General features: G+C 45.3%; 2 protein-coding genes across 3 annotated transcripts in view; one reads left to right on the top strand and one right to left on the bottom strand.

The window, feature by feature from the left end:
* The window catches only part of ASPRV1 (aspartic peptidase retroviral like 1), a 114,491-nt gene extending 99,652 nt beyond the window's left edge, over positions 1-14,839 (bottom strand). The window contains exons 1-3 of one of the 2 annotated variants that reach the window (XM_081100528.1): positions 14,772-14,839; positions 14,075-14,166; positions 11,478-11,648 (exon numbers count right to left, since the gene is read on the bottom strand). The gene's annotated coding sequence lies outside the window, so the exon portion shown is untranslated. Of the gene's footprint in view, positions 1-11,477; positions 11,649-14,074; positions 14,593-14,771 lie in introns of those variants that run through there. The other variant, XR_013996472.1, reaches the window with a different exon arrangement.
* Positions 14,840-16,027: 1,188 nt separating this feature from the next.
* On the top strand, positions 16,028-17,718 carry PCBP1 (poly(rC) binding protein 1). Its single transcript, XM_081101341.1, has one exon. It carries the CDS (start codon positions 16,295-16,297, stop codon positions 17,363-17,365), a length of 1,071 nt encoding a protein of 356 aa, XP_080957467.1. The 5' UTR covers positions 16,028-16,294; the 3' UTR covers positions 17,366-17,718.
* The last annotated feature ends 7,550 nt before the right edge of the window (positions 17,719-25,268 follow it).

Raw genomic sequence — 25,268 nt, 5'->3', positions numbered from 1 at the left:
GCCTACAAAGGACATCCTTTGCTTCAGATACTCAATTTTCTGTCCCCTTCATCCCCACACTGGCCTTGATGTTCTGATGTTCTGGCTTTCCACCTGCCCACATCTGTAACATTAATACCAAGCCCCGTAATTCCATGCTCTATTCTGATTCCTTAAGCCTGGCCACTAATCCCCTAGCCTAGCCAGAGCCCCGGAGAGGTCAGACACCAAAATCCTACACAAACATGGGAGAATGAGTATAGATGCCAGCATGAAGGACAGGGATCAAGTAGCATCGCTGGCCAGCACAAGTGTCAAAGAAGAAAAGGTATTTGAAAGTCTGAAAGCAGCTCTGCAGTGCAGGGGATTGGGGGTAGGGGCCAGTCAGGCAAAATCGGGGGGAAGTAGTATGGGGTAAGTTGAAGAAAGAACCTATTGCACTTACAAAAATTCTAAGTGAAGTACTGTAATATGGTGGAAACCAGGTTTACAGTAAATGGAAGAGAAGCTACATTCTGTGAAAGGGTCAGGAGCAGAGTATGTGGAGATATGTGTCTAGGGATATCTAGAAGAGTCAGCTCATAGCAGAGCAGTAATTTCAGGAGGCACAGTATAAGTTTAAAAGCTGGAGCAGCCAGGAACTTGGCTATCTCCTAAAAAGGACAGAGGTTCTACAAATGAGAAAAAATAGTGAATAAAGCCTTTCCTTTGTAAACCAAAGGCAGAGACAGATCCTGGCAGATCTCTAGAGATTGTGCTCTTAACTTTCAACTTTCTGAGGATCAAAGATAATGTATTTGGTCTACGTGTTTTCCTGGTTACCCAAAGAAACGATACTGCCTAGGTCTTACGCAAGGCTGATTCATCACCAATTAGTCTATATCACAGCCTGCTGAGCCTTATGTCTCACGCATTCCCATACCAGACACTCTAGAAAGAAAACAACCTGGTGTGAGCTGTCAAAGTCCTCTCAGGTACCCGACCTCACCCTCTGGGGTAGGTTTCATTTCAAAACTGAAAGGGACTGAAGGGCTGGGGAAATCCAAAGATCAAGAGAGCCAGGAATAGGTGATTCCCAGTAAAACAGGATCCCAGGCAGGAACTCAAAACAGAAACCAGACCACGGATAAGACACAGTTTATGGTATCTGTCTTCAAGCCTTCAGATGCCATTTTTATGTTTTCCAATATATGCAATAAGGCATGGCCATGATTATCTAACTTCTGGTAACTAAATATCTAATTCTCCAAGTGTTCAATCAACTTCCTGGCTTTATTAAGTTTTAGAGCTTTGGGGTAGCTCCAATAACTGAGATACTAGGGAACTGGGGAATTTTGCAGTCCTTCAAATGGACCACATTTTAATTATAATTAATTTAATCATTTCTTCTTCCTTTGGCAAAATTCCTCTCTCACTAAAAAATTTCCAAGTTGTTCATAATGGCCCTCTCATTAGAGCAATATCCAATACAATGAAAGTCTAACTCACAAAGGAGGCTATTTGCTTGAGGTTCATTTTAACTAATTTAGTGACCTTGGGCTCAGTTTCCTCAACTATAAAATAAGGAATTAGAAACAGATGGAAGGAAAGCAATAAAGCTTATTTGAACTAAGAAAAGACTTAAGTCTTTAAGTCTAAAAGTTTCACCAAGTGGCAAGCAAGAGTTATTTTAAAAAGATACACACCTAAGGATATCATGGCGAAACATAAAGCACGAAGAAAAATTCACAAACTTCCAAAAAGAGAGAACAGGTTATTACTTATAAAGAAAAAAGTATCCTATTGGCATAGGACTTTTCATTTGTATCACTAGAAACTGAAGACAGTAAAAAACTGCATACAGACTTTGTAGAGACTAGTACTATTCAAGAATGCTAAATCCAGAAAAGACATAATTTATATACCTGAAGGTTAAAAAAACAAAACAAAACTGGATATATAATGACCTAGAAGTATCACCCATGTCTCTTTTCTAAGAAAATCACTCAAAGAAGTATCCTAGTCAAATAAATATTTAAAATTGGAACAAAGCTGGAAAAGACAAAGTATACACAGATGTGTTTCCCCACCCCTCAAAAATATATTTTCATGAGGTTGTACCAGATGACTTCTGATGGCCTTTGGAAGTACAGGCAAAAACTGCCCTGTACACAACCGGCCCTGGCAGTCTGGGTTTGTGAGTCGTTCATCACCTAGTGGTTTGATGAAGTAAATGCAGTTTCATCAAGTGCCTGGATAAACCACCAGCCATTTTGTGAGCTCTGACTGTGTACAGGGCAACAACCTGATATCCTAGAGATTACAAGAGTAGGAGACTACCTCCAGACTCATATACAATTGTATAGAGTCAGCTCGTTATCCATTCATTGCCCCAAAATGTGGGAAGGACCCACACTTTGTGCCTAACTAATCACAAGAAGCATAAATTTTATTGTAAGACTATACTTACAAAAGTAAGAGATAGAGATTGCTTCTGTGCCGACCAATCTGAATTGAATGCAAGTTTAGATGCTACAAGAAAACTGCAGTCCTGGCCTGTTTTTCTCAGTGGTTAGAGTACTGATCTGGGGACTGAAGGGTCATGGGTTCGATTCCTGGTCAAGGGCACATACTGGGTTACAGGTTCGCTCCCTGGTCAGGGTGCCTGAGGGAGGCAACCAATTGATGTGTCTCTCTCATAGATGTTTCTCTCTCTGCCCCTCCCTTCCACTCTCTCTCTCTCCAAAAAAAACAAAACAAAAACAAAAACAAAAAAACCTCTCAAAAAATATCCTAGGGCCCTAACCGATTTGCTCAATGGATAGAGCATCAGCTGGCGGACTGAAAGGTCCCAGGGTCGATTCCAGTCAAGGGCATGTACCTTGGTTGCGGGCACATTCCCAATAGAGAGTGTGCAGAAGCCAGCTGATTGATGCTTCTCTCTCATCGATGTTTCTAACTCTCTATCTCGCTCCCTTCCTCTCTGTAAAAAAAATCAGTAAAATATATTTAAAAATAAATAAATAAATAATATCCTAGGGTGAGGATTAAACAAAATTTTTAAAAAGAAAATTGTAAATATGCTTTATAAATACGAAGAATGTCTTCCAACATTCACAAGACTGGCATGTGGTAGATTGTATTTCTTCTGTATGGTTCCAGGGGACAGGCCTAAAACAGATAAGTTATCTAATTAGATTACAATTCAAAACAAGAAATAATTTCCTACCAATGAGAGCTATACAACAATATAATGGGACTCCTCAAGAAGTGATGAGTTCCTCAGCAATGGAAGTATTCAAAAGGAATTTGGATGGTCATCTGTCAGGGAATGACAGAAAGCATTCCTGTAACTAACTGGATGGCAATCTGGAGACAAGGAGCTTGACTGTATTACTGCACAGGCCCTTTCCAACTCCAAGGGTCTATCATTCTAAATAGAACAAAAACAAAACAATACAATCAAACAAAACCCACTAATAAATAGAGTCCTCTCTCTGCTTTTTTTTTTCCTAGCTCCAACCCGACATTATAACTTAGTGGATTTGATACCACTTTCCACTTGAGTAAATACAAAGTATTAACTCTATTTGCTTCACTTTCATTATCTATAAATATACAAGTACCAATCTCATAATATAACTATGACGATTAAGTAACATAATACTTTGTAAAGTACTTTAAAAAAGTGCCTATCACATAGAAAGTATATAAAACTAGCATCTTGAAAAGGAAAGTGGGCTGGTGAGGTAGGGGGTAGTTTGGAAAGTGAAACCTAAATGTGCTGCTTGTTTTAGTTATCTATACCCAATCCTCAACCAAAGCATTCCTGACTGTTGCTGGCCAGAGGCAATGTTCCCTTGGCAACCATCATCAAAAAAGAGATCAGACCTACCTTCTTCAGGAAGGCAGCTCACTCTCTGCCTAGAACTCTGGCATCTTCCCTGCACAAAGCAGACTCCCTAAAACCTCACAAATACCACTGCTTCAAAGTCAAGAAGCTGAGCTACTATTACTCTCCTCATTTCATATGATCAATCAGAGAACATCAGAGGTAGGAGGGATCTGTCTCAGAGATGGTTCAGAGCGACACATCTGCTTAATGAATGTGGACAATATGGCTGAGAAAAGTGAAGTTCTGGACCAGGCAAGTTGGTGATAGGGTCAAGACAAGATCACCCCCCTCGACACAAGGGTTTGTAAAAAGATAAAAAAATAATAAATAAATAAATAGACAAGATCACCCTGGCCAGTGTGGGTCAGTTGATTGAATATCATCCCATGCACCAAAAGGTCCCTGGTTCAATTCCAGGTCAGGACACGTGCCCAGGTTGTGGGCTCAATCCCCAGTGGAGGGCGACCAGGAGCTAATGGATGTCTCTCTCTCTTTCTCCTTCTCCCTTCCTCTCTGTAAAATCAATAAAAATAATAATGAGGAGGAAGGTCACAGGCCCAACACTCAAAATCTTCCCATTTTTTCAATGGGAAAAACAACTGGTCCTACTAAGCCACCAGGCCCATACTTTACACAGGTAAGGGAGGAATACGAGTAGAGTGTAGAGGTTAAAAGCATGGATACTGGAGCCAGACTGCTTATTCAGATCCCAGCTGTACCACTTACTGTGTAATTTTATGCCAGTTTCCTAACCTCTCTCTGTTTCTATAAAATAGGGATAAGAGCAACTATTTTATAGCATTATTTTAAGGATTTGATGAGATAATCCATGTAAAATGCGTGGCATATAGAAAGTGTTCAACGTGTACACTGCTCTACTTTTCATCATTACCAGGTTTATTAAGAAGAGAAACAAATCATACTAACTAGAGAAACCAGACAAGCTTCTACCTCTAATCCAAAGAGCCCTGGGAAGGGCATAGGTGTTTATTCAGCTGTTTTCTGGCCAGGAAACACCCTATGGGTTAGTTATGGAGAAGACCATCAACCCACCACTCATTCGTTTTTTTGGGATCTAGGTAAGAATCAACTCAAAGAATAACCAAGCACATGCTATGGTGATAAGATGCTTAAGATAACAAATAAAGATTAGTGAGGTCCAAACCCAAGCCTAGCTTTTACATCTATGTTTACCTCAGGTTGGACAAAATGCAGTTCTTATCCAGTCTCTTCCCCTAAACCAGAGGTTCTCAACCTGTGGGTCGCGACCCCTTTGGCGGTCGAACGACCCTTTCACAGGGGTCGCCTAAGACCATCCTGCGTATCAGATATTTACATTACGATTCATAACAGTAGCAACATTACAGTTACGAAGTAGCAACGAAAATAATTTTATGGTTGGGTCACAACATGAGGAACTGTATTTAAAGAGCCAGAAGGTTGAAAACCACTGCCCTAAACCCATGAAGGTGGTGTAGTGTAATTGTTAAGAAAGAGTTCTGAAGTCTGGCTGCCTCGGAGCAAATCCCATCATTTATTTACTGTGTCACTTAGGCAAAAAAATCTTACCTCTCTCTAAGCTTTGTTTCTCCATCTGTTAAACGAGGATAACAATTATTTTAATTATGATAACAGCTGACATTTGGTGAGCATTTTCTATGTGCCAAGCACTATACTAAGCACTTTATATGGCTTACATTATTTTAATCATTACAACAATTTTATGAAGTACTATTAATACCCTCATTTTACAGATACAGATGAGGAAAATAAAGTATTTTTCTTTTCTTATCCAAAGCCACATGGCTAGTTGCTGGCAAAGCTTGGCTCCGTGGATAGAGCATTGGCCTTCGGACCAAAGGGCCTGGGTTCAATTCCGGTCAAGGGCATGTACCTCAGTTGCAGGTTCCTCCCTGGCCTGGGCCCTGGTCAGGACTCGTGCAGGAGGCAACCAATTGATGTGCTTCTCTCAAATCAATATTTCTCTATGTCTTTCCCTCTCTCTTCCACTTTCTCTAAAAATCAATGGAAAATATCCTTGCGTGAGGATTAAAAAAAAAAAGCTGAAGAGTCATTGCAAGACGTCTGACCTCGAAGTCTATGTTCCTTACTCCTAACACTGTTCTACCTCTCATAGCACCAGCCTGATATAGTTGTTATGCTGTTAAAATAAGACAATCCACAAAATGTGCTTAGCACAGTGCCTGTTTCATCAAGGTTAGCCATTACTATTATTGCTATTATCATCATCATAGACTTCTTTGAACCTCTCTCAAATTCTACGGTCTCCAACTAAAAAAAAAGCCCTGGCCAGTTTGGCTCAATGGATGGAGTGTCTGCCTTCGGAATCAAGGGTCCCGGGTTCCATTCCGGTCAAGGGCATGTACCTTGGTTGCAGGCACATCCCCAGTGGGGGGTGTGCAGGGGGCAGCTGATCGATGTTTCTCTCTCATCGATGTTTCTGGCTCTCTATTCCTCTGCCTTCCTCTCTGTAAAATATCAATGAAATATATTTTTAAAAATAAATAAATAAAGGAAAATGGTTGTTTTCCTTTCTAGATACCAACTCACTGGGCAGCAAGGAGTGGGGTTCTAGCATTTCATTTCTCTCATGCAATATAGGGATAAGCATCTGAGTAGAGAGAAATATTTTCTATAAACAACTATTCTATAAAGCAATATATTAGTCTTTGTTTTCAAAAAGAAAAGCTTCACTGTTCTCATTAGAAAAGAAACATGCTTATTAAAATTATTCTTTCAGCCGAAACCGGTTTGGCTCAGTGGATAGAGCGTCGGCCTGCGGACTGAAAGGTCCCAGGTTCGATTCCGGTCAAGGGCATGTACCTGGGTTGCGGGCATATCCCCAATAGGAGATGTGCAGGAGGCAGCTGATCGATGTTTCTCTCTCATCGATGTTTCTAGCTCTCTATCTCTCTCCCTTCCTCTCTGTAAAAAATCAATAAAATATATTTAAAAAAAAAATTATTCTTTCAAAATAAAGCAGAAATATACAGTACTTGCTTAAAAAAAATTATCTGTCCTTTACAATCTTCTCTTTTCATTCTCCTAGTCTCAAACCCATGTTATTTAGTCATTTAATCCTCACATTATCTCTATTTGACAAGAGCAGAAACTGAGGCTCAAGACCAAACGGCTAATAAGTGGATAGTCAGGAATTCCGGAAAAGAATTTTCAGATATGGAAGAGGTAAAGATAGTAAACTCTTGCACTTATCCTGAGAGGAGGTGGCTATGACAGAAGGTTCTTAGGAGGTACCTAAAAATAACTAAGACTGATAATGGGGTTTTTAAGAAACTCTTGCTATTAACAAGGCAAAACCAAACACAAACTATAACCCAAAAGCCAGTAATGCCAGGTAGTTATCATCAATACTGCCCTCCAAGAGGCAGTGCCATTATTTTTTTTTTGCATTTATTGTATTTTATTTCAACTGATTTAAAACTTATACCTAACCTTATTTTTCGAAAACTTTTAGCTTAACTTGTATATGTAAATTTACTTTTTCTGCTGTACATTTTATGAAAGGTGAATACAGACCAAATATTTCCAATGAAAATTTAGCACATTTTTTTCTTTCAGTTTCAGCAAATTATTAAGTCTGACAAAGCAGGACTTTGTCTCTGAAAATATTCATACTCTTGCACACCAGTCCTTACCTCCCCAATTCCAAAATGATGTATCACTTTATCCTGCTAGAAAACACAGTACTGTTTTGGTCAAAATAATCATTTTTTAGACTAAGAAACTTGAGGGCAGCCCTGGCCAGTGTGTCTGTTGGTTGAGGATTGTCCATGCACCAAAAGGTCACTGGTTAGATTCCCAGTTAGGGCACCTGCCCAAGTTTCGGACTTGATCCCCAATAGGGGGAAGGAGGGGCCGGAGGCAGTTGATTGATGTTTCTCTCACACATGGACGCTTCTCTCTCTCTCTCCCTTTTTCTCTCTCTCTAAAAAATCAATAAAACATTTTTTTAAAAAGAAAGAAACGTGAGGGCAGGAACACCATCTTATTCATACAGATCTTCCTCTCCTTATCCCTCTATGTGGGCTCAATCTCCTGTGGAGGGCAAGCAGGAGGCAGTCGATCGATGATGTCTCTCTCTCATCGATGTTTCTCTCTCTCTCTCTCTCTCTCTCTCTCTCTTCTTCTCCTTTCTTCTCTCTCTAAAAAAATCAATTAGAATGTATTTTTAAAAAGAGCAAAGGAGGAAGAACATTTAGAACAGGGGTGGGCAAACTTTTTCACTCAAGGGCCACAATGGGTTCTTAAACTGGACTGGAGGGCGGAACAAAAGCATGGATGGAGTGTTTGTGTGAACTAATATAAATTCAAAGTAAACATCATTACATAAAAGGGTACAGTCTTTTCTTTTTTTTTTAGTTTTATTCATTTCAAACGGGCTGTATCCGGCCCGCAGGCCGTAGTTTGCCCACGGCTGATTTAGAAACTATTCTAATAGTAGCAGAGGAAGTAGTGTGAAGTGTTCAATTGCTGAATGTATTATTTTCAAAGTACAGCTGACAGGACCTGCTGGTGTACTGGATGAAGAGAGTAAGAGAAAAAAACCAGTCAAGGGAGAGGTCACCATACATTCAATACAACTGAAACTGAGATGGGGATGAATTGCCAGAGATAGAGGTTTTAGAGGAGAAGTTCCAGAGTCCATTTTTTAAATATGTTAAGTTCAAGAAGCTATCAGATACCCAAGTGGAGGTATCCAGTAGGCACTAGGATATAAAAGCCTTGAGTTCAGGGGAAGACATTCAAGCTAGTAACATACACTTGAGAATTGTCAGGGTATAAATGGTATTTAGTCTTGAAATAAAGCACCTAGGAAATGAGCATAGACAGAGAAGGAATCCAAGGACTGATCTGAGTACTCCATCATTGGAGGCTGAAGAGTGAAGGGTGGGGGGTGGAGAAGGAGGTTGAAAAGGACGAAGGATGGATGGTAAGGTAGGAGGAGAACCACTGAGTTGCATCCTGGAAGCCAAGTGAAACTAGTGTGCAAGGAGGGAGTGTCAAATGCTACTCAGAGGTCAAGAAAGAAGACAACTGAGAAATGATTACTGAACGATCTATGTGTTATTTTCTAAGCATGTTCTTCCCTACTACACAATATCACTTATCTTTTAATCCAAGGAAAATCCCAGTATTAGCCTATGAATACACATAAGGTTTCTGTTTAATGCAGATATATCCGTGTCTCATAAAAAAAAAAAAAAATCAATGCTCTTAATCTGGACACAACATATTTTACAGTGACTAATGTTGAACAAATGCTTTGTCTGGTTCAAGTAATTGTCTCTCTGAAACAAGGTCCCCAACTATATCTTGCTTGTGCTCAGGAGGCGAAATCAGATAATTCAGCTATTTAAAAGTATTTATTTTGTTCTGCCACAAAGTAGCAATTACTCTTCAACTCATTTCCCTGTTCCTTAATTCAAACATCCTAGCCAAGACCCTAAATTTCCACATACTCCTTTAAAAACAAAGCAGAACACAATCAAATTCAAAACTTGGATGAGAAAGAGATATGTTGTGCCCTCACCTTCTTTCTTTTACTGAACAGAAGGTTAACAATCATTTGCTAACTCAAAAGCTGTGATTTACATTTTGTCCTTACACTAAGACAGGAAATAAAATTTCTGGTGTCTTAATCTTAAAAAAGAATTACTGCTACAAAATAAGGACTTTAACTCTGTGCTCTACCAAGTAAAGTCTCAATAATCTACATTTCTGAAGCAGAACAATCATCACCAATAACTGGATCATGCAAACATCGTTCATGCCTTCCTAAAATGGCTGTAACTTCTGAAGGAACTCTGCCTGTAATACCCTTCCCTGCCCTCCACCTTGCAATTTGCCAACTTGGGACTCAGCCTGAATGTTAACTTCTCTAGGCAGCCTAGATCCCTGGGTCCCCCCCAAAACTGCATCAAGGTTCCTCGCTGAGCCCAGAGCACCCTCTGCTTACTCATATCCTAACACTTTAACACTTTGAACTGTAAATCTACTGACTAGTCTATCTCCCTCTCCAGACCATAAACATCTTGAAGGCAAGGACAGGACAGGATCTCATTCATTTGAATATCCTTAGTGTTTGGGATATATCAAACGATCAGTGTTTATTGAATGAATAAAATGAAATTTGACCTGGAATACCTTATGTTGATTTTGTAGCACATTTTTCCTTAATAAACTAATTGAACTGATGCTGACATTAAAATTACTGGCACCTAATCACATCCTCAGCTGATAACAAAAACAAAAATATTTTCCCCACCTGATACTGGAAATAAAAAATTAAAAGAGATTTCCTGCTCAAGATCAGCTCAAGAAGGAGTTATTATACCAGCTGCTCTTCCTGGTTCAAGACAGCAGCCTATGCTTCCTACAATACAGGAGGGGCTAATGGATCTCTGGATTGTTCTTGTCACCTCCCTTCCACCAATCCTGTATTCTCCTCTTTTCTGCCCTCTTATTTTCTCTTTCCTTTTCTTACCTACCTTTCCTTTCTCACTTTTGATACTTAGCATTTGCTAATTATCTGTTCTCATTTTCCCTTTAACTTTTTTCTGTACTCCCTTCTCCATGCCTTATTTTAGAGTGACCCTAGAGAATCCATGGGCATTGCTTTGCCCAACTGGGAGAACTTAGGCCAGGATGTTGCTGTATCTCCTCATCACTTCTGTAAGGCACACCAACATATCTCTTCTGTTTCTGAGGAAACAAGTACCGACCCTATAACAGCAATGCAGGGTCACCAGCAAATAAAGTCAAATTGTTACTATCCACACAAAGTGGGAATGACGTTTCTAGGCTGCACTCTGAAAGTAATGAGAGAAAAGGACTCTTAACTTACGATAATTTTAAATAAAAGAGAAATGGAAAGCTAAGTGTGAAAAGGGAAGAGAAAAAGAAACCATGTAACCATGTTTTTTTAAAAAAAAATGCTGGTGTGTTGGTAGGGCAAACTGAAAAAGCTGCAGTATACTTACTGGGCCAGGTAGTTCAGGAAAAAAATGTAATCCCTGCCTCCTGGGTATCCAAGAGTCTTACTGAGTAGGAATCATGCCCACCACTCCCCAAACCCATAAATGTAAACATTAGAAAATAAGAAGAAAGAGATTCTCTTAAACCAAAGGAGTCAGAAACCTAACATAAGTGGATTGGATATTCTGAAACAGAAAAATAAAGACTGAATGGAAAGTTTTCCGAGTTTAAAATAGAGGTATTCCATGTATCAAAGTCAGTGTCACAAACATGAGAAGCGAAGGAAAGGAACAATCCACAACTAGGAGTCAAGAGGCTCAGCTCAGGTCCTACTAAGCTGTGTAAACTTGAGCAGGTCACTTCACTACTCTGATCCAGAAATGGATCTTCCATAAAATAGGTAGAACAATATCTTTCTGGAAACATTGAGTGTGATGATTAAATAAATAATGTGATATCACTTTGAAAGGTTTTGTGTAATAAGAAGTCAATGTGAGGTAAGAGGAAGCAAAAATCCTTCCTCTGAATGGAGTATAAATCCTGTGGTTCAATTTCCAGAGTCTAAGCCTGATTCACCTGCCCAGCCTCATTAAACCCCTTAACCAACCTGCAGTCACTCAAGTGGGAGGAGAAGAGTCCTGTGTGAGGCTCCAGAGGTGGGGTGGTGACTAGTCAGTTGCTCCATTATCTCAGTGGCTTCATCTGTAAAATGGGTGGTGTCTGAAGAAGTGAATAGTCCAGCGCCCTTTTTGCCAGATCTCAGGATCACCAGAGGTACCTGTGGCCCGTACAACACATTATCAATACCAAAACATATTACAACTTAATAAACAGCCAAATGTAGGCTATTCTTGGGAGGAGGTATAAGACTCTGGAGGAAGTGGGCAGATTAAGAACTAGTAAAGTGAGGAGGTAGATAGAGTCCTGAAGGTAAGAAATTCAGAGAATATTTCAAGCATAAAAGACTTAAGATAGGCAGTCTTGTGAATAAAGACCCAATGGATAAAATTTTCTTTAGGGAAAATAAACAGGTGGCAGATGAATCATGATTAATTCTTGATTATATGTATTTTAGTCCTTTTGTTGTCTCTTAAGCTTTTAACATTTACTAATATTTTTAATTCCCTAATCAACTATCTCCCTACAACAGTGATGGCGAACCTATGACACGCGTGTCAGAGGTGACACGTGAACTCATTTTTTTGGTTGATTTTTCTTTGTTAAATGGCATTTAAATATATAAAATAAATGTCAAAAAATATAAATCTTTGTTTTACTATGGTTGCAAATATCAAAAAATTTCTGTATGTGACACGGCACCAGAGTTAAGTTAGGGTTTTTCAGAATGCTGACACGCCGAGCTCAAAAGGTTCGCCATCACTGCCCTACAAGATAAGGCCCGCTATAGAGAACAGTATGGGAGTTACGGATTCAGCTCTGGGCCCAGATTGCCTAGCTTGAAATCCTTGCTTTACTAGCTATGTGACCTTCTTGGACGAAATCCTTCAGCTCTCTGTACCTCTGTGAAAAGGAAGTAACATCACTCCCACCTCAGGATGGAACCCTGCGTAGGCACCCATTTGTTGCTGGGCCCACAAGCTATTTATTACATTGAACTCAGGAGGTTTTGTGGGAATTACATATGTACATTAATCATACCGGTAACACCTAATAACGGGTTTTCCATCACTTTAGTTTTGATGTGCCCCTATTTTTTTATTTTTAATCCTCACCCGAGGATATTTTTCCACTGATTTTTTAGAGAGAATGGGAGAGGGAAAGACAGAAAGAAATACTGATGTGAGAGAAACACGTTGATTGGTTGTCTCCTGCACTTGCCCTGACCAGGGCCCGGGCTGGGGAGGAGCCTGCAACCGAGGTACATGCCCTTGATTGGAACTGAACCCGGGACCCTTCAGTCCGCAAGCTGACATTCTATCCACTGAGCCAAACAGGTGAGGGCTACTAGCATGTACCCCTATTTTAACATAAAGGCAAAATAAAAATCACCAGAGTAGCCCTGACCAGTGTGCTCAGTGGTTGGAGCATCAGCCTGAGCACCGAGGGGTTGGGGTTGGCTCCCTACCCTGATTGGAGTCAATGTGTCTCTCACACGGATGTCTCTCTCTCCCTTTCCTTCTCCCTCTCTCCCTCCCTCTGAAAATGCAATGGAAAAAATATCCTCTGGTGAGGGTTAACAAAACCAACAAAAATCACCAGGCAGTGTGGCTCAGTGGTTCAGACTCCAGTCAGGACACATGCCCGGGTTGAGGGGCTTGATCCCAGTACGGGGCATGCAGGAGGCAGCCGATAAATGATGTCTCTCTCCCTTCCTCTCTCTCTAAACATCAGTAAAACATACTTTTAAAAAATTACCCGGATATATTGCATGTCGTAAAGGATACGTACCATTTTACAAAAATGCTGTTTCTGTTACATACATGGTACCTAGGTGTCTGTGATTATGTAAAACGTATTCCTCACAGCGGTGTGCTTCTGAAAGTGGGGAGCTCTGAATTCACACCCCATGGAGCTTCCACGGGCACAGCGAGCCTGGGCGCTACTCCCCTGCTGCCGCCGCGACGCACCTGCCGGCCGGGGTCTGTCTGCGGGGCTGTGCCGGGGCCGGGGGAGCGCGCCCCGCACTCCGAGGCTGGCGGCGGCTGCGTGGGAGGAAGCAGAGGCCCTGCGCTCCGTGCCGGCGCCCACGCGCGGAGCCGGCTGGGGCACAGGTGTGGCCGGCCCACAGGTTATTCACGACCCTGCACGGGGCGCCGCCGACGGCACTGTCCCTAACTGTCACGCTCTGTCAATATTTGCGGAGCCACGGGGCCTGGCGCCGGTGTGCCACTGTCTGTCTGTACCTGGCTGGGGTGGGGAAGGCGGAGTCACAGCCCCTGGAGCCGAAGGAAGCGCGTGAGTCAGACAGAAACCGCTGCTCCCCGGAGGCCCGGGTGAGGCCGGACTCACGGCTGCCGAGCCTCCCTCCGTGCGGCTGAGTCACCCCCTCGCGTCCTCCCCCGGCACCTCGTCCGAAACAACCCGGAACCACGGGAACCCCCAAACGCGTGCAAACAGGGGGGGCAACTCCCCACCAAAAGGTCACCTGCGGGGATCCCTTTAAACGACAAGCCCACCTGGACGTTCAACTCGAGCTTAAATTCTGAAATTCTAATGTACAGAAACACGTGGAGATGTGCTCACCCGTAAGGAAACAAGGTGGTCTGGGCTCCATCCTTGACACTGTGACCTTGAGTTAGCCACGTCATCTCCCTGTGCCTACGGGAATTCATCTGCTAAAAGAGAGAGAGAAGGATCACACCACCTACCTCGGAGGGTCAGGGTAAAGGAGATGTTGGCAGTAAAATGCCCCGCACGGACCGAGCTCGGGCCCAGGCACAGTAAATGCCTGTCCTTGCACTAAGCGTGACCACCAGGGGCAACTGAGGGTCACTGTCCGACTCGCCGGCGGGAAAACCACCGGCCGCCCGGCCGCCCCGGGGACACGGTGCTTCACGCACCGACGGGGCCATTCCCCGGCCTCCCCTCGGCGGCGGGGGCCGGGGGGCAGCCGTGCCCGCCCCGCTCCCTAAGGCGGCGACCCCCAATGCTTTGTTACTGGGGCTCCCGTGACCCAGGGGCCCAGCCCCCACTGCGACTGAATTTAAACTGAGCGGCAGCCTCGGTTTCATGCCTACATTTTAGTTCCAATCCCCGGTTCCAAATAACGAGAGAACGGCATTAAAGGTCGCCCCCCGCCCCGCCCGCCCCGGTGTGGACCACCCTGTGGGGGCGTCGGGGGGGGGGGGGCAGAGGGCTCGCGGAGCGGGGCAGGCGCCACCACAGGCGCGGAGGGTGGGAGGAGGGCGACGGGGGCGCGTTCGAGAGCTTTCGCGCGAACCCCAATTTCTCGTTGGCGACGAATCCGGACCACGTGCGGCCATTTTGTGTGGAGGAAAAATGGCGGCCACCCCCGTGGGGGTGGAGGGCGGGGGGGCAGAGAGTCAGCCGTTAGCCGCCTTCCCTGAGGGACCCTGAGGCACTTTGCGCCCACAGCCTTTCCTGCCTGGCTTGGCTGAAGGGAAGGGCCAGGGGCCGAAACCATGACGGGCGCCCCGCAGCCACAGCCGCCTTGCTTCGGCGGAAGGAACGTGCTGCAGCGCCTGCGGCAGGAAAAGCCGCCCAAGATGGCGGCCCGGCGGGGGCCGCCCCCGGAAAGCGCGGGGCGCGGCGGCTGCACCAAGCGGGGCAAGGGCGGCCTGGCCGCAGCGGGAGCCTAAGCCGTGCGGGGAAAGCCGCAGGAGCGCCCCCAAAGCACTGCTCGGCACCCCCAAGAGGCACACCATTGTCTTAAACAGCTGAGGGGGCTGCCACAACTAAAGCGCCACCGGGGCGGGAGGTGGGGTTTCTGCGGGCTTAACCGAAAGAACTTGCAAAATGCAAACAAAGCATTATGTAAATGGACGCCATGCTTTCAGGGCCACGTTTCTAGCACTTCCCAGAAACCACGAACAGCGCCGCAACTTGGGCGGCGGCCGGGGGTGGGTTTCGGTCTTTCTCCTCACCGGCCACACGGCCGCGGCCTAAGCCGGGGTGGCGGCTGGCGCCCGGCGCCCAGACGCCGGGGACGAAGGAGTCCCACGTGCCCGCCCGCGCGCCCGCCCCAAGCCTCGCCTCGCCTCCCCTCCCCCCCGGAAGGCCGCGCGGCCCCTCCCGTCCCCCCCACACCCTCGCGCACGCGCCGTGGGCGCCTCACGCGCCCGTTTTAAATCCGCGGCGTCCCCGCTGCCGCCTGCAGTCACCGCCAAGCCTGCCCTCGTTCCTCCTGGCCCAAACGCGTTTTGCAGGGCGGCAAAATAATGTGTCGCCCCCATCCACAACACTAACATTTCCAAACCTCTGCCGGTGCCACCAGGGTTAACAAAATAAATATTTTGTTTTAAAAATTTGCCGGACTCAGAGTGTCTGCCCATCGGAGCTTTATAGTCAAGGCTAGGTTGTTAAAGGATTTTTGTAAAACTACCATCTGCAGGTTGGCGCAATCTTGTGACCTAAAAATGACGGGTCCTCATTTTTTTTTCAAGGGGTCCTGCGCAGCAAGCACTTCCGGGGTCAGAGGGTACGCGAGGTTGAAAGCGGGCTTCCCGCCCCGCCCAGACCGCCGAGGCTGCCGCCGGAGTCGCCACCGCCGCGCCCTCGCCCACCCGCCTGCCCGCCGCTCCCGGCCCCGCTCGCCCCCTCCGCCGCCGCCGCTCGCCCCTGCGACGACGCCGCGGCCTCCCGCCCGCGCCCGCTCGCTCCCGCGGCCCTCGCTCGCCTCGCGCCGGCAGTTTTGGGCCTACACCTCCCCTCCCCCCGCGCCAGCCACCAAAGACTTGACCACGTAACGAGCCCAACTCCCCCGAACGCCGCCCGCCGCTCGCCATGGATGCCGGTGTGACTGAAAGTGGACTAAATGTGACTCTCACCATTCGGCTGCTTATGCACGGAAAGGAAGTGGGCAGCATCATCGGGAAGAAAGGGGAGTCGGTTAAGAGGATCCGCGAGGAGAGTGGCGCGCGGATCAACATCTCGGAGGGGAATTGCCCGGAGAGAATCATCACTCTGACCGGCCCCACCAATGCCATCTTTAAGGCCTTCGCTATGATCATCGATAAGCTGGAGGAAGATATCAACAGCTCCATGACCAACAGCACGGCGGCCAGCCGGCCCCCGGTCACCCTGCGGCTGGTGGTGCCGGCCACCCAGTGCGGCTCCCTGATTGGGAAAGGCGGCTGTAAGATCAAAGAGATCCGCGAGAGCACCGGGGCCCAGGTCCAGGTGGCGGGGGATATGCTGCCCAACTCCACCGAGCGGGCCATCACCATCGCGGGCGTGCCGCAGTCCGTCACCGAGTGTGTCAAGCAGATCTGCCTGGTCATGCTGGAGACGCTCTCCCAGTCTCCGCAAGGGAGAGTCATGACCATTCCGTACCAGCCCATGCCGGCCAGCTCTCCGGTCATCTGCGCGGGCGGCCAAGACCGGTGCAGCGACGCGGCGGGCTACCCGCACGCCACCCACGACCTGGAGGGACCACCGCTAGACGCCTACTCGATTCAAGGACAACACACCATTTCTCCGCTCGATCTGGCCAAGCTGAACCAGGTGGCAAGACAGCAGTCCCACTTTGCCATGATGCACGGCGGGACCGGATTCGCCGGAATTGACTCCAGCTCTCCGGAGGTGAAAGGCTATTGGGCAAGTTTGGATGCATCTACTCAAACCACCCATGAACTCACCATTCCAAATAACTTAATTGGCTGCATCATCGGGCGCCAGGGCGCCAACATTAATGAGATCCGCCAGATGTCCGGGGCCCAGATCAAAATTGCCAACCCAGTGGAAGGCTCCTCTGGTAGGCAGGTTACTATCACTGGTTCTGCTGCCAGTATTAGTCTGGCCCAGTATCTAATCAATGCCAGGCTTTCCTCTGAGAAGGGCATGGGGTGCAGCTAGAACGGTGTAGGTCCACTCATAACCTCTTTCTGCTGTTTTTCCCATGATCCAAATGTGTAATTTCTGGTCAGTGATTCCAGGTTTTAAATAATTTGTAAGTGTTCAGTTTCTACACAACTTTATCATCCGCTAAGAATTTAAAAATCACATTCTCTGTTCAGCTGTTAATGCTGGGATCCATATTTAGTTTTATAAGCTTTTCCCTGTTTTTAGTTTTGTTTTTGGGTTTTTGGCTCATGAATTTTATTTCTGTTTGTCAAAAAGAAATGTAAGAGTGGAATGTTAAGAAATTTCAGTTTAGTTCTGTAATGTCAAGAATTTAAAAATTAAAAAGTGGATTGGTTAAAAAAAAATGCTTCCTATTTGAAAAAGCTGGGAACTGCGATCTTAAACTCTTTGTCGGTGCATTTTTTTCCCTTCCCTTTTAGTGTTAGGCCTTTGCAGGGAGAAACGTGGGCCCGTCCGCGGTATTCTCTCAAGCCCTTTGCGTCTCATTGGTAAGATTCCATTTCCTCTCCTCCCAACAAAGGAACACTGCAGGTTGGGCCTGCTTTCGGGTATTTGCAGAGACATAGGGTCTCGCTCGGAGGGTAACATCCCTCCCTCCACCCAAGTTCCAGAGAGGCCTCTGCCCATTTCTCTGATAGAAAACGTGCTTTCTCGGATGGAAAAGCATGCCCACTCGTTAGGACCTCTGAATGGCCCTGTGTCCTGGCCTAACCAGCCCCCATCCCCACCCCCAATCTCACTGGAAAACTCTTAGCCAGGAACAAAAAAATGTTCTGAGGTGGGAGGAGCCCCAGGGGACCCGGAGAGGGGGGGCTGGGGAGGAAGGGAGAGGCTGCGGTGGGGGGAAGGGATGGGAGGGAAGGGAAGGGGGCAAGGGTGGGTTTGAGGGTTTGGAAGGGCATTTGCTAGAGGGTGGTTGGCGGTAGGGATAGAAGGGTCTTGGCTGGGCCGCAGGACTGAATGAATGGGGGATGGTACCAGTGGGGCACACGTGGCAAGCAGGCACCTGTGGCAAGCAGCCTGTCAGAGGATGTTATTACACCTGCCAAGTGGCGTATCCAGAAACAAAAGAGGCCTAGCTCCTAATTCTTCAGCTGTGTGCAATATTTAGAGAAATCATGGTACCAGGAAATAATCCTGCCCAAATGGGGCAGTCTCGAAGGCAGGAATGTAGACTGAGCCATTGGCTAAGTCCTAAGAATGACCTCGGTGTTAAACATGTGGATTCTTGGTTCCTGCCCCAAATTTAGGCTGCATTTTTAAAACTCCAAAAGGTTCTTAGATTTGAGAGCCACTGGTTCTCTTCACCAGTGAATTAGGAAAATCCTGCTGTGAAGGCTCATACCCACATCTACCGGTGGGACCCGGCTGGGCCTGATGAGAGAAGAAAAATGATCATTAGGCAAAGATACGCTAGAAACAACACGACAAGACAGTAGACGATTAAGTGCCAAATTGTAGCTCACACCCCAGGCACTGTGGGACATCACTAACAGGAAGAATAATTCTGATGGGAGGAGAACTTTATCCATGATAAGTATTTGTTGAGACTTATTCTCTACAGGGCATCGGCTCCTTTTTTCCTGAGGTACAGACCTGGTTCTGAGAGTCCCTGGAGGTAAGATTGGGGTCTCCCATATACTGCACATCCTCTCTGGGGTCCGGCACACAGCCACTGAAAGAAGCCCACATTCTGGAGTTAAACCTGAGTTCAAATTTTGAGTTCTGCTTCTTGTGGCCTTGGGCAAATTATTCCACCTCAGTATAAAATGGTGGTAAACGTACTCATCTGGGCTTGTAGGAAAAAGAAAATAAGAGCATGTATTTAAAGCAAAAGAGCACTCACAGCACAGTAAACTTACATATGCTTTAGATTGCAAAAAGCCCACTTCTGCCCACAACATATTTGGGCACAGAAGAAAGATTAAAAGGTAGGGAACAAAGCAGTGTATACTAAATCAGCTACGACAGTTGGGCTGAGGGGCCAAGACAGGTAAAGGAGTGCCTACTGAGGACCCAGAAATGGGTTAAGTGTCTCCTGAAAATAATAAACACAAATTAAGTTTGCATAAGGTAAGGAAGGAATGGATCACTAGGCTGACCCCTCAAACACCAAGGCAAGTCATTTGTGAGGAGTCCCTGAAACTGGCTGGGTTTAACGGATTTGATTGAACATCTATGTACAAAATGAACTCTAACTTGATGCTTTGGTATAATTGGAAGATATATAGCAGCTCATTGTAGTTAGAGTATGGTAGGTGGTAAATGGAGGGAGAGGCGGTGGAGGAAGCCATTAAATCTTGAGGCTAAATTATAAACAGCCTTGAGTGCCAAAATAAAGGGTTTGAGCTTTATCCTAAAACCCAGTGATCTCCAAACATTTTCTTAAAATGTACCCCTTCAGTAACAGGTCTTCAGCATATATCCTTAGTACATATTTTGAGTACTTATAAATTATATATATGTATACTAGTCATGCTTATTTATAAACCATATACAAACATTAAATGAAAATATATCAGAAAAACACAAAAACTTAAGTGTAAGTAGTTAAGGTAAAAAACAAATTGAAGTCCAGCTGGCACGGCTCAGTGTTGAGCGTCAACCTATGAACCAGGGGGTCACGGTTTGATTCCTGGTCAGGCCACATGCCCAGGTTTCGGACTCAGTCCCCAGTGCAGGGGGAGGATGCAGGAGACAGCTGATCGATGATTCTCATCATTGATGTTTCCATCTCTCCCTCTCCCTCTCTAAAGTCAATAAAAATATATTTTATATATACATACATATTTTTAAAAACACAAACAAATTGAAATCTAATTTCTAATAGTTCTTTTTACCCTTTCCCTCTGGTCATTTTACAGACCATTTGAAGGGAATACTGGGGAAAACAATTTCAATGTCATAGGTATCCTTGGGGAGTAGAATTTCAGAAGAGTGATGGGGAAGCCAAATTGTACCAAGACAGAAGGCACTGGGGTGAGGCAGTGGAGACAGGAGTGTAGCTGGCTCAAAACTTGGTGGTGCAAAGGAAAGAAAGAAATAGACAACTTGAAGGGGAAGAATTGGAGAAATGGGGTTTGGGGGCGTTTATTTTTTATTTTTAAAGGAACCTCGCTAAAGGTAGATCATAGGGAATCAATAGCAGGCTGAAAAAAGCTGGAGTTAAGAAAGGACTGGCCGAAACCGGTTTGGCTCAGTGGATAGAGCGTCGGCCTGCGGACTGAAGGGTCCCAGGTTCGATTCCGGTCAAGGGCATGTACCTGGGTTGCGGGCACATCCCCAGTGGGGAGTGTGCAGGAGGCGGCTGATCAATGTTTCTCTCTCATCGATGTTTCTGACTCTCTATCTCTCTCCCTTCCTCTCTGTAAAAAATCAATAAAAAATACTTAAAAAAAAAAAGAAAAAAAGAAAGGACTGGATAGAAGAGGGACTTGGAGCAGTAAATATCAGATGCCAGGCCAATTTAACTATTAGAAGGTAATTCACTTTGTCCCCACAGGATTCCTCTCCTCTCTCTTCGGGGCAGCTTGAGTATATCCTGTCCTCTTTTGGATTAAGGACTGGAAATCCTTAATCCAAAGAGTTGCTGTGTTTCAGCCCCATTCCTATCACCAGCTGTTAGGCCACAGCCACTGCCAGTCAGGAGTGTATAATAATTTCTCTAAACATTAGCAAGCACCTGTTGTGCCGTAGCCACAGGAGTTTTATCGCCCACCCCAATCCCCAGGCCCCTCGCTTCACTCATATTCCACCACCACAGGCCCTACCCCAGGGAGCAGCTTGGGCAATGAATCTTAGGTTCGCCTCTAGAATGGCTACTTACTCTCTGTCACCTGGAGAGTAAACTGTTTGCCCAGAGCTTGAGGTCCGTGAGTCGAATCCACCTCATCCCCTGCTACTCTTGGCTGCCCCACGTAGTAGTGAGCCACATACTGTCCAGCATCTCCGGGCCTGTCCCTCCTGCCAATGAGACAGCACTCAGCCAGACATATAAATAGGCAGTCACAACCAGAGAAGGCTCTGCTGCCAAGTCTCTGGCCACCTAGCCTGGCCTGGGCACCTGTGGGGCCTTCCTAAAATTCCAATCTGACCACATCACTCCACCGCTTAAAGGCCATCAAGTCCCACCTCTACCCATGGTCTACAAAAGAAAAGGCACACTTCTCAGCACAGCTCACAGATACCTTCAGGATCTGTTCCCAGCAGCCTCCGCAGTACAAGGCCTCCCATACAGAATGAGTTGTAGCAGTGGTTCTCAACCTTCCTAATGCCGCGACCCTTTAATACAGTTCCTCATGTTGTGGTGACCCCCAACCATAAAATTATTTTCGTTGCTACTTCATAACTGTAATGTTGCTACTGTTACGAATCGTAATGTAAATATCTGATATGCAGGAGGTATTTAGGCGACCCCTGTGAAAGGGTCGTTCGACCCCCAAAGGGGTCGCGACCCACAGGTTGAGAACTGCTGATTCCCAAAGTCATTCTGTTTGGCAATTCTTGCCCTTGGGAAATAATCGTTCCTTGGTCATTCTGAGACTGGCTGCCCTCTTCTTCGTTACCTGCCTGGGGTCCTGGGGCTCCTGCTCTTGAGCACCAACATTCAGCAGGGAAAATGACACTGCTGAGGAGCAGGAGGCTCAGGAGTCTACCTCTGACATCAACTTCTGGGGTGACCGTGGAGAAGCCGCTCCCCCTATCTGGGTCTTAGTCCTCCATCCGAGGAGAGGGGATAAGATAATACCCACAGTTCTCTGGCTGCCATTGGAAATAATGCTGCCTTTGTGGGTGCCCATCCCTGCTTCTGCCTCCTGCCACAAGGCTGGCTTCTGACACATAGATCTTTCATAAACACTCTAAGAGAGAGAAACGGAAGTTAAAAAACCAGCAGCAACAAGCCCCAGCTTGGCATTTTGGGTAACTACTCACGAGGGCTTGATTGAGGAGGAAGCAAAAAGAAAGGAACTGTCAAAGAATGTTGCTCTGAACATTTTTGAAGGTGCTGCCACCTTTCAATCCATGGGGAAGAGGAGAGGGCAGGAGGGGGGAAAGCAAAGGAGGCATGCCAGGGAGTTACACGGAAGCAGAGTTAGCCCCCGAGCAGACCCAAGCCTCCTCCCTCTCCTTCCCCTGCTCTCAGGCCCTAACGATGGGACTCTGTGAGAGGGCTCTGACCCCCGAATGTCCGGTGGACCTGTGTCTACTGAAGTAGAGAGAGGGTGACTGTAGCTGCCCCACTTCTCCTTCCAGGACTCCAGACATCTGCCGCCAGGCTGAGTACACCTGGGTAGGGAGCTGCGGCAGCTGTACTTCAGTGACAGCAAACCCTACCCAGTTAGTCACTGAGCTGGTGGAAGACATCAAATTAGTTATCCCTAAGCAGGGACCCGCTATGAGGAGATACAGACACACCTTCTTACACCTGCCTCCATGTGAATGAAAACCTGGACTTTCATTTGTTAGTTCGCCTCCACTTCAGAAAGCATTTTCAGGGCTTGCTCAAAAGACCTTCTCCTGCCCTGTTCGGTGTGGCTCAGGGGGTTGACGCGTCACCCTGTACTTCAAAAGGTGGTGGTTTGATCCCTGGTCAGGGTGCGTAAGGGACCAATAGATGTCTCTCTCTCTCTCTCTCTCTCTCTCTCTCTCTCTCTCTCTCTCTCTCTCTCTGTTTCTCTCTCTCTCCTTCTCCCTCTGAAAATCAATTTTTTAAAAAGTTAAATAAAAATATATATAATTAAACTCATGCTTAAAAAAAAAATAACCTTCTCCCACTGGCTCCTGATCGGACCTTAGTGAGGTTAGTTGTAATCATTTCCCAGCCTGGAACCTGGAACCTGCGCAGGTCCAAAGCAACATCCTCAGGACTGGCTAACATTTATCAAATTCTTACTATGTGCCAACCACTGTTCCCAGAACTTTAAATGAATTAACTCACTGCATCTATAGAACCCTATGAGATAGATGTTATTGTGATGCCACTTTCCAGGTGAGAAAACTAAAGCACCCAGCAATGAGGTGACTTGTCCAAGGTTACCCAGCCAGCATTTGAACGTAAGCGTTATGGTCCCCACACTGTTCCTCTTACTCACTGGACTGTCTCACTAAGCCAGAGAAACTGCTCCTGGGAGAGTCTAAACGGACAGATAGTCTTCACTTTACTTTTGTCTTGAATAACTTTTACTGCCCAATTTTTCAAGTAAGATGGTGATACATATTTTATGAAACATACATGAATATGTAATACATGAAAATCCAGATGGCTGTTAACATTCTCCATTATTTGTTAAATATAAGACTCCTTTAAAGTAGCATATATGTATTATATTTTTTATGGGATCATACTCTACACATTAATTTGTGTGCTAGTTTTCTTTTTATTAAATTGAGATTCATTCATACACCATAAAATTCACCATTTTATTTTATTTTTTTAACTAGAGGCCCGGTGCACGAATTGTGCACATTGACATGAAATTAATTAGGAGAAATATTTTAGAGGCCGGGGAGGGATCGCAGGAAGTTGGCTCCAGGGCATGTCCGGCCCATCTCGCCCAGTCCCAATCGGCTGGACCTCAGCAGCAAGCTAACCTACTGGTCGGAGCAGCTGCCTCCTGGTGGTCAGTGTGCATCATAGCGACTGGTCAAGCGGTCGACGCTTATCATATTAGGCTTTTATATATAAAGGTATGTTTTTATTGATTTGAGAGAGAGGGGAAGGAAGAGGGAGAGAGAGAGAGAGAAACATCAATGACAGAAATATCAACCCCACTGGGGTTTGAGCTCACAACCCAGGCATGTGCCCTAACCAGGAATTGAACTGGCAACCTCTAGGTTCATGAAAAGACACTCAACCAACTGAGCCACACCGGCCAGGGTTAAAATTCATCATTTTAGAGTGTAGAATTTAGTGGGTTTTGGTATAATCACAACGTTGTGCAATCATCACCACTATCTTATGCCAGACATTTTCATCACCTCAAAAAGGAACCCACACCCATTACTAGTCACTCCTCACTACTCACCATTACCCCAGTCCCTGGCAACCAATAAACTACTTCTGACTCTATGATTTGCTTATTCTGACATTTCATATAAATAGACTTGCATAGGCTGTGACCTTTTGTGTCTGGTTTCATTCACTTAGCATAGTGTTTTCAAGATTCATCTATTTTGTAGCATGTATCACTACTTTATTTCTTTTCATGGCTGAATATATTCCATTGTATAATTCTACCACCTTTTGTTTATCCATTCACCAGTAGATGGACAGTGGGTTATTTCCACTTTGGGGAATTATGGACAATGCTGTTTTGAAGTTTTTTATGTCAACCTATGGTTTCTTGGGTATATACCTAGAAGTGGAACTGCTGGGTCATATGATTGCTCTATGCTTAACTTTTTGAGAAACTACCAAATTGTTTTCCCAGTGGCTGCACCATTTTACATTCCTACCAGCAGTGTATGAGGATTCCAATTTTTCCACATTCTTGCCCAGGCTTGTCAGTTTCCTTTTTTTTTTTTTTTTTTTTTTTGCAGTCACCCAAGTGGGCATGAAGTGGTACCTCATTGTGATTTTGATTTGCATTTCCCTAACGATTTGAGTTTTCTTTATTGAGTATTTTATTTGGAGGAATGTCTACTCCAATATTTTGCTGATTTTAAACATTGGGTTATTTGTCTTTTTATTATTTATTTGTAAGAGTTCTTTATATATTCAGAATCTTACCTGATAGATGACTGTAAATATTGTCTGCTATTCCGTGGGTTGCCTCTTAACTTTCTTAATAGTGCCCTTTGAAGCACAAAAGTTTTTAATTTTGATAAAGTTTACCTATTTTTTCTTTTATTGTTGTGCTTTTGGTGTCATATTTAAGAAACCATTGATTAATCC

The sequence above is a fragment of the Myotis nattereri genome, assembly GCF_964212035.1.
Source record: "Myotis nattereri genome assembly, chromosome: 10".
Lineage (NCBI taxonomy): Eukaryota > Metazoa > Chordata > Mammalia > Chiroptera > Vespertilionidae > Myotis > Myotis nattereri.
Note: the sequence above shows the minus strand (reverse complement) of the source record. Positions and strands in the feature narration are given on the sequence as shown.

What these genes read in the sequence shown, in the direction of transcription:
- PCBP1 (XM_081101341.1), top strand. Translation starts at nt 16,295, where the DNA reads ATGGATGCCGGTGTGACTGAAAGTGGACTAAATGTGACTCTCACCATT.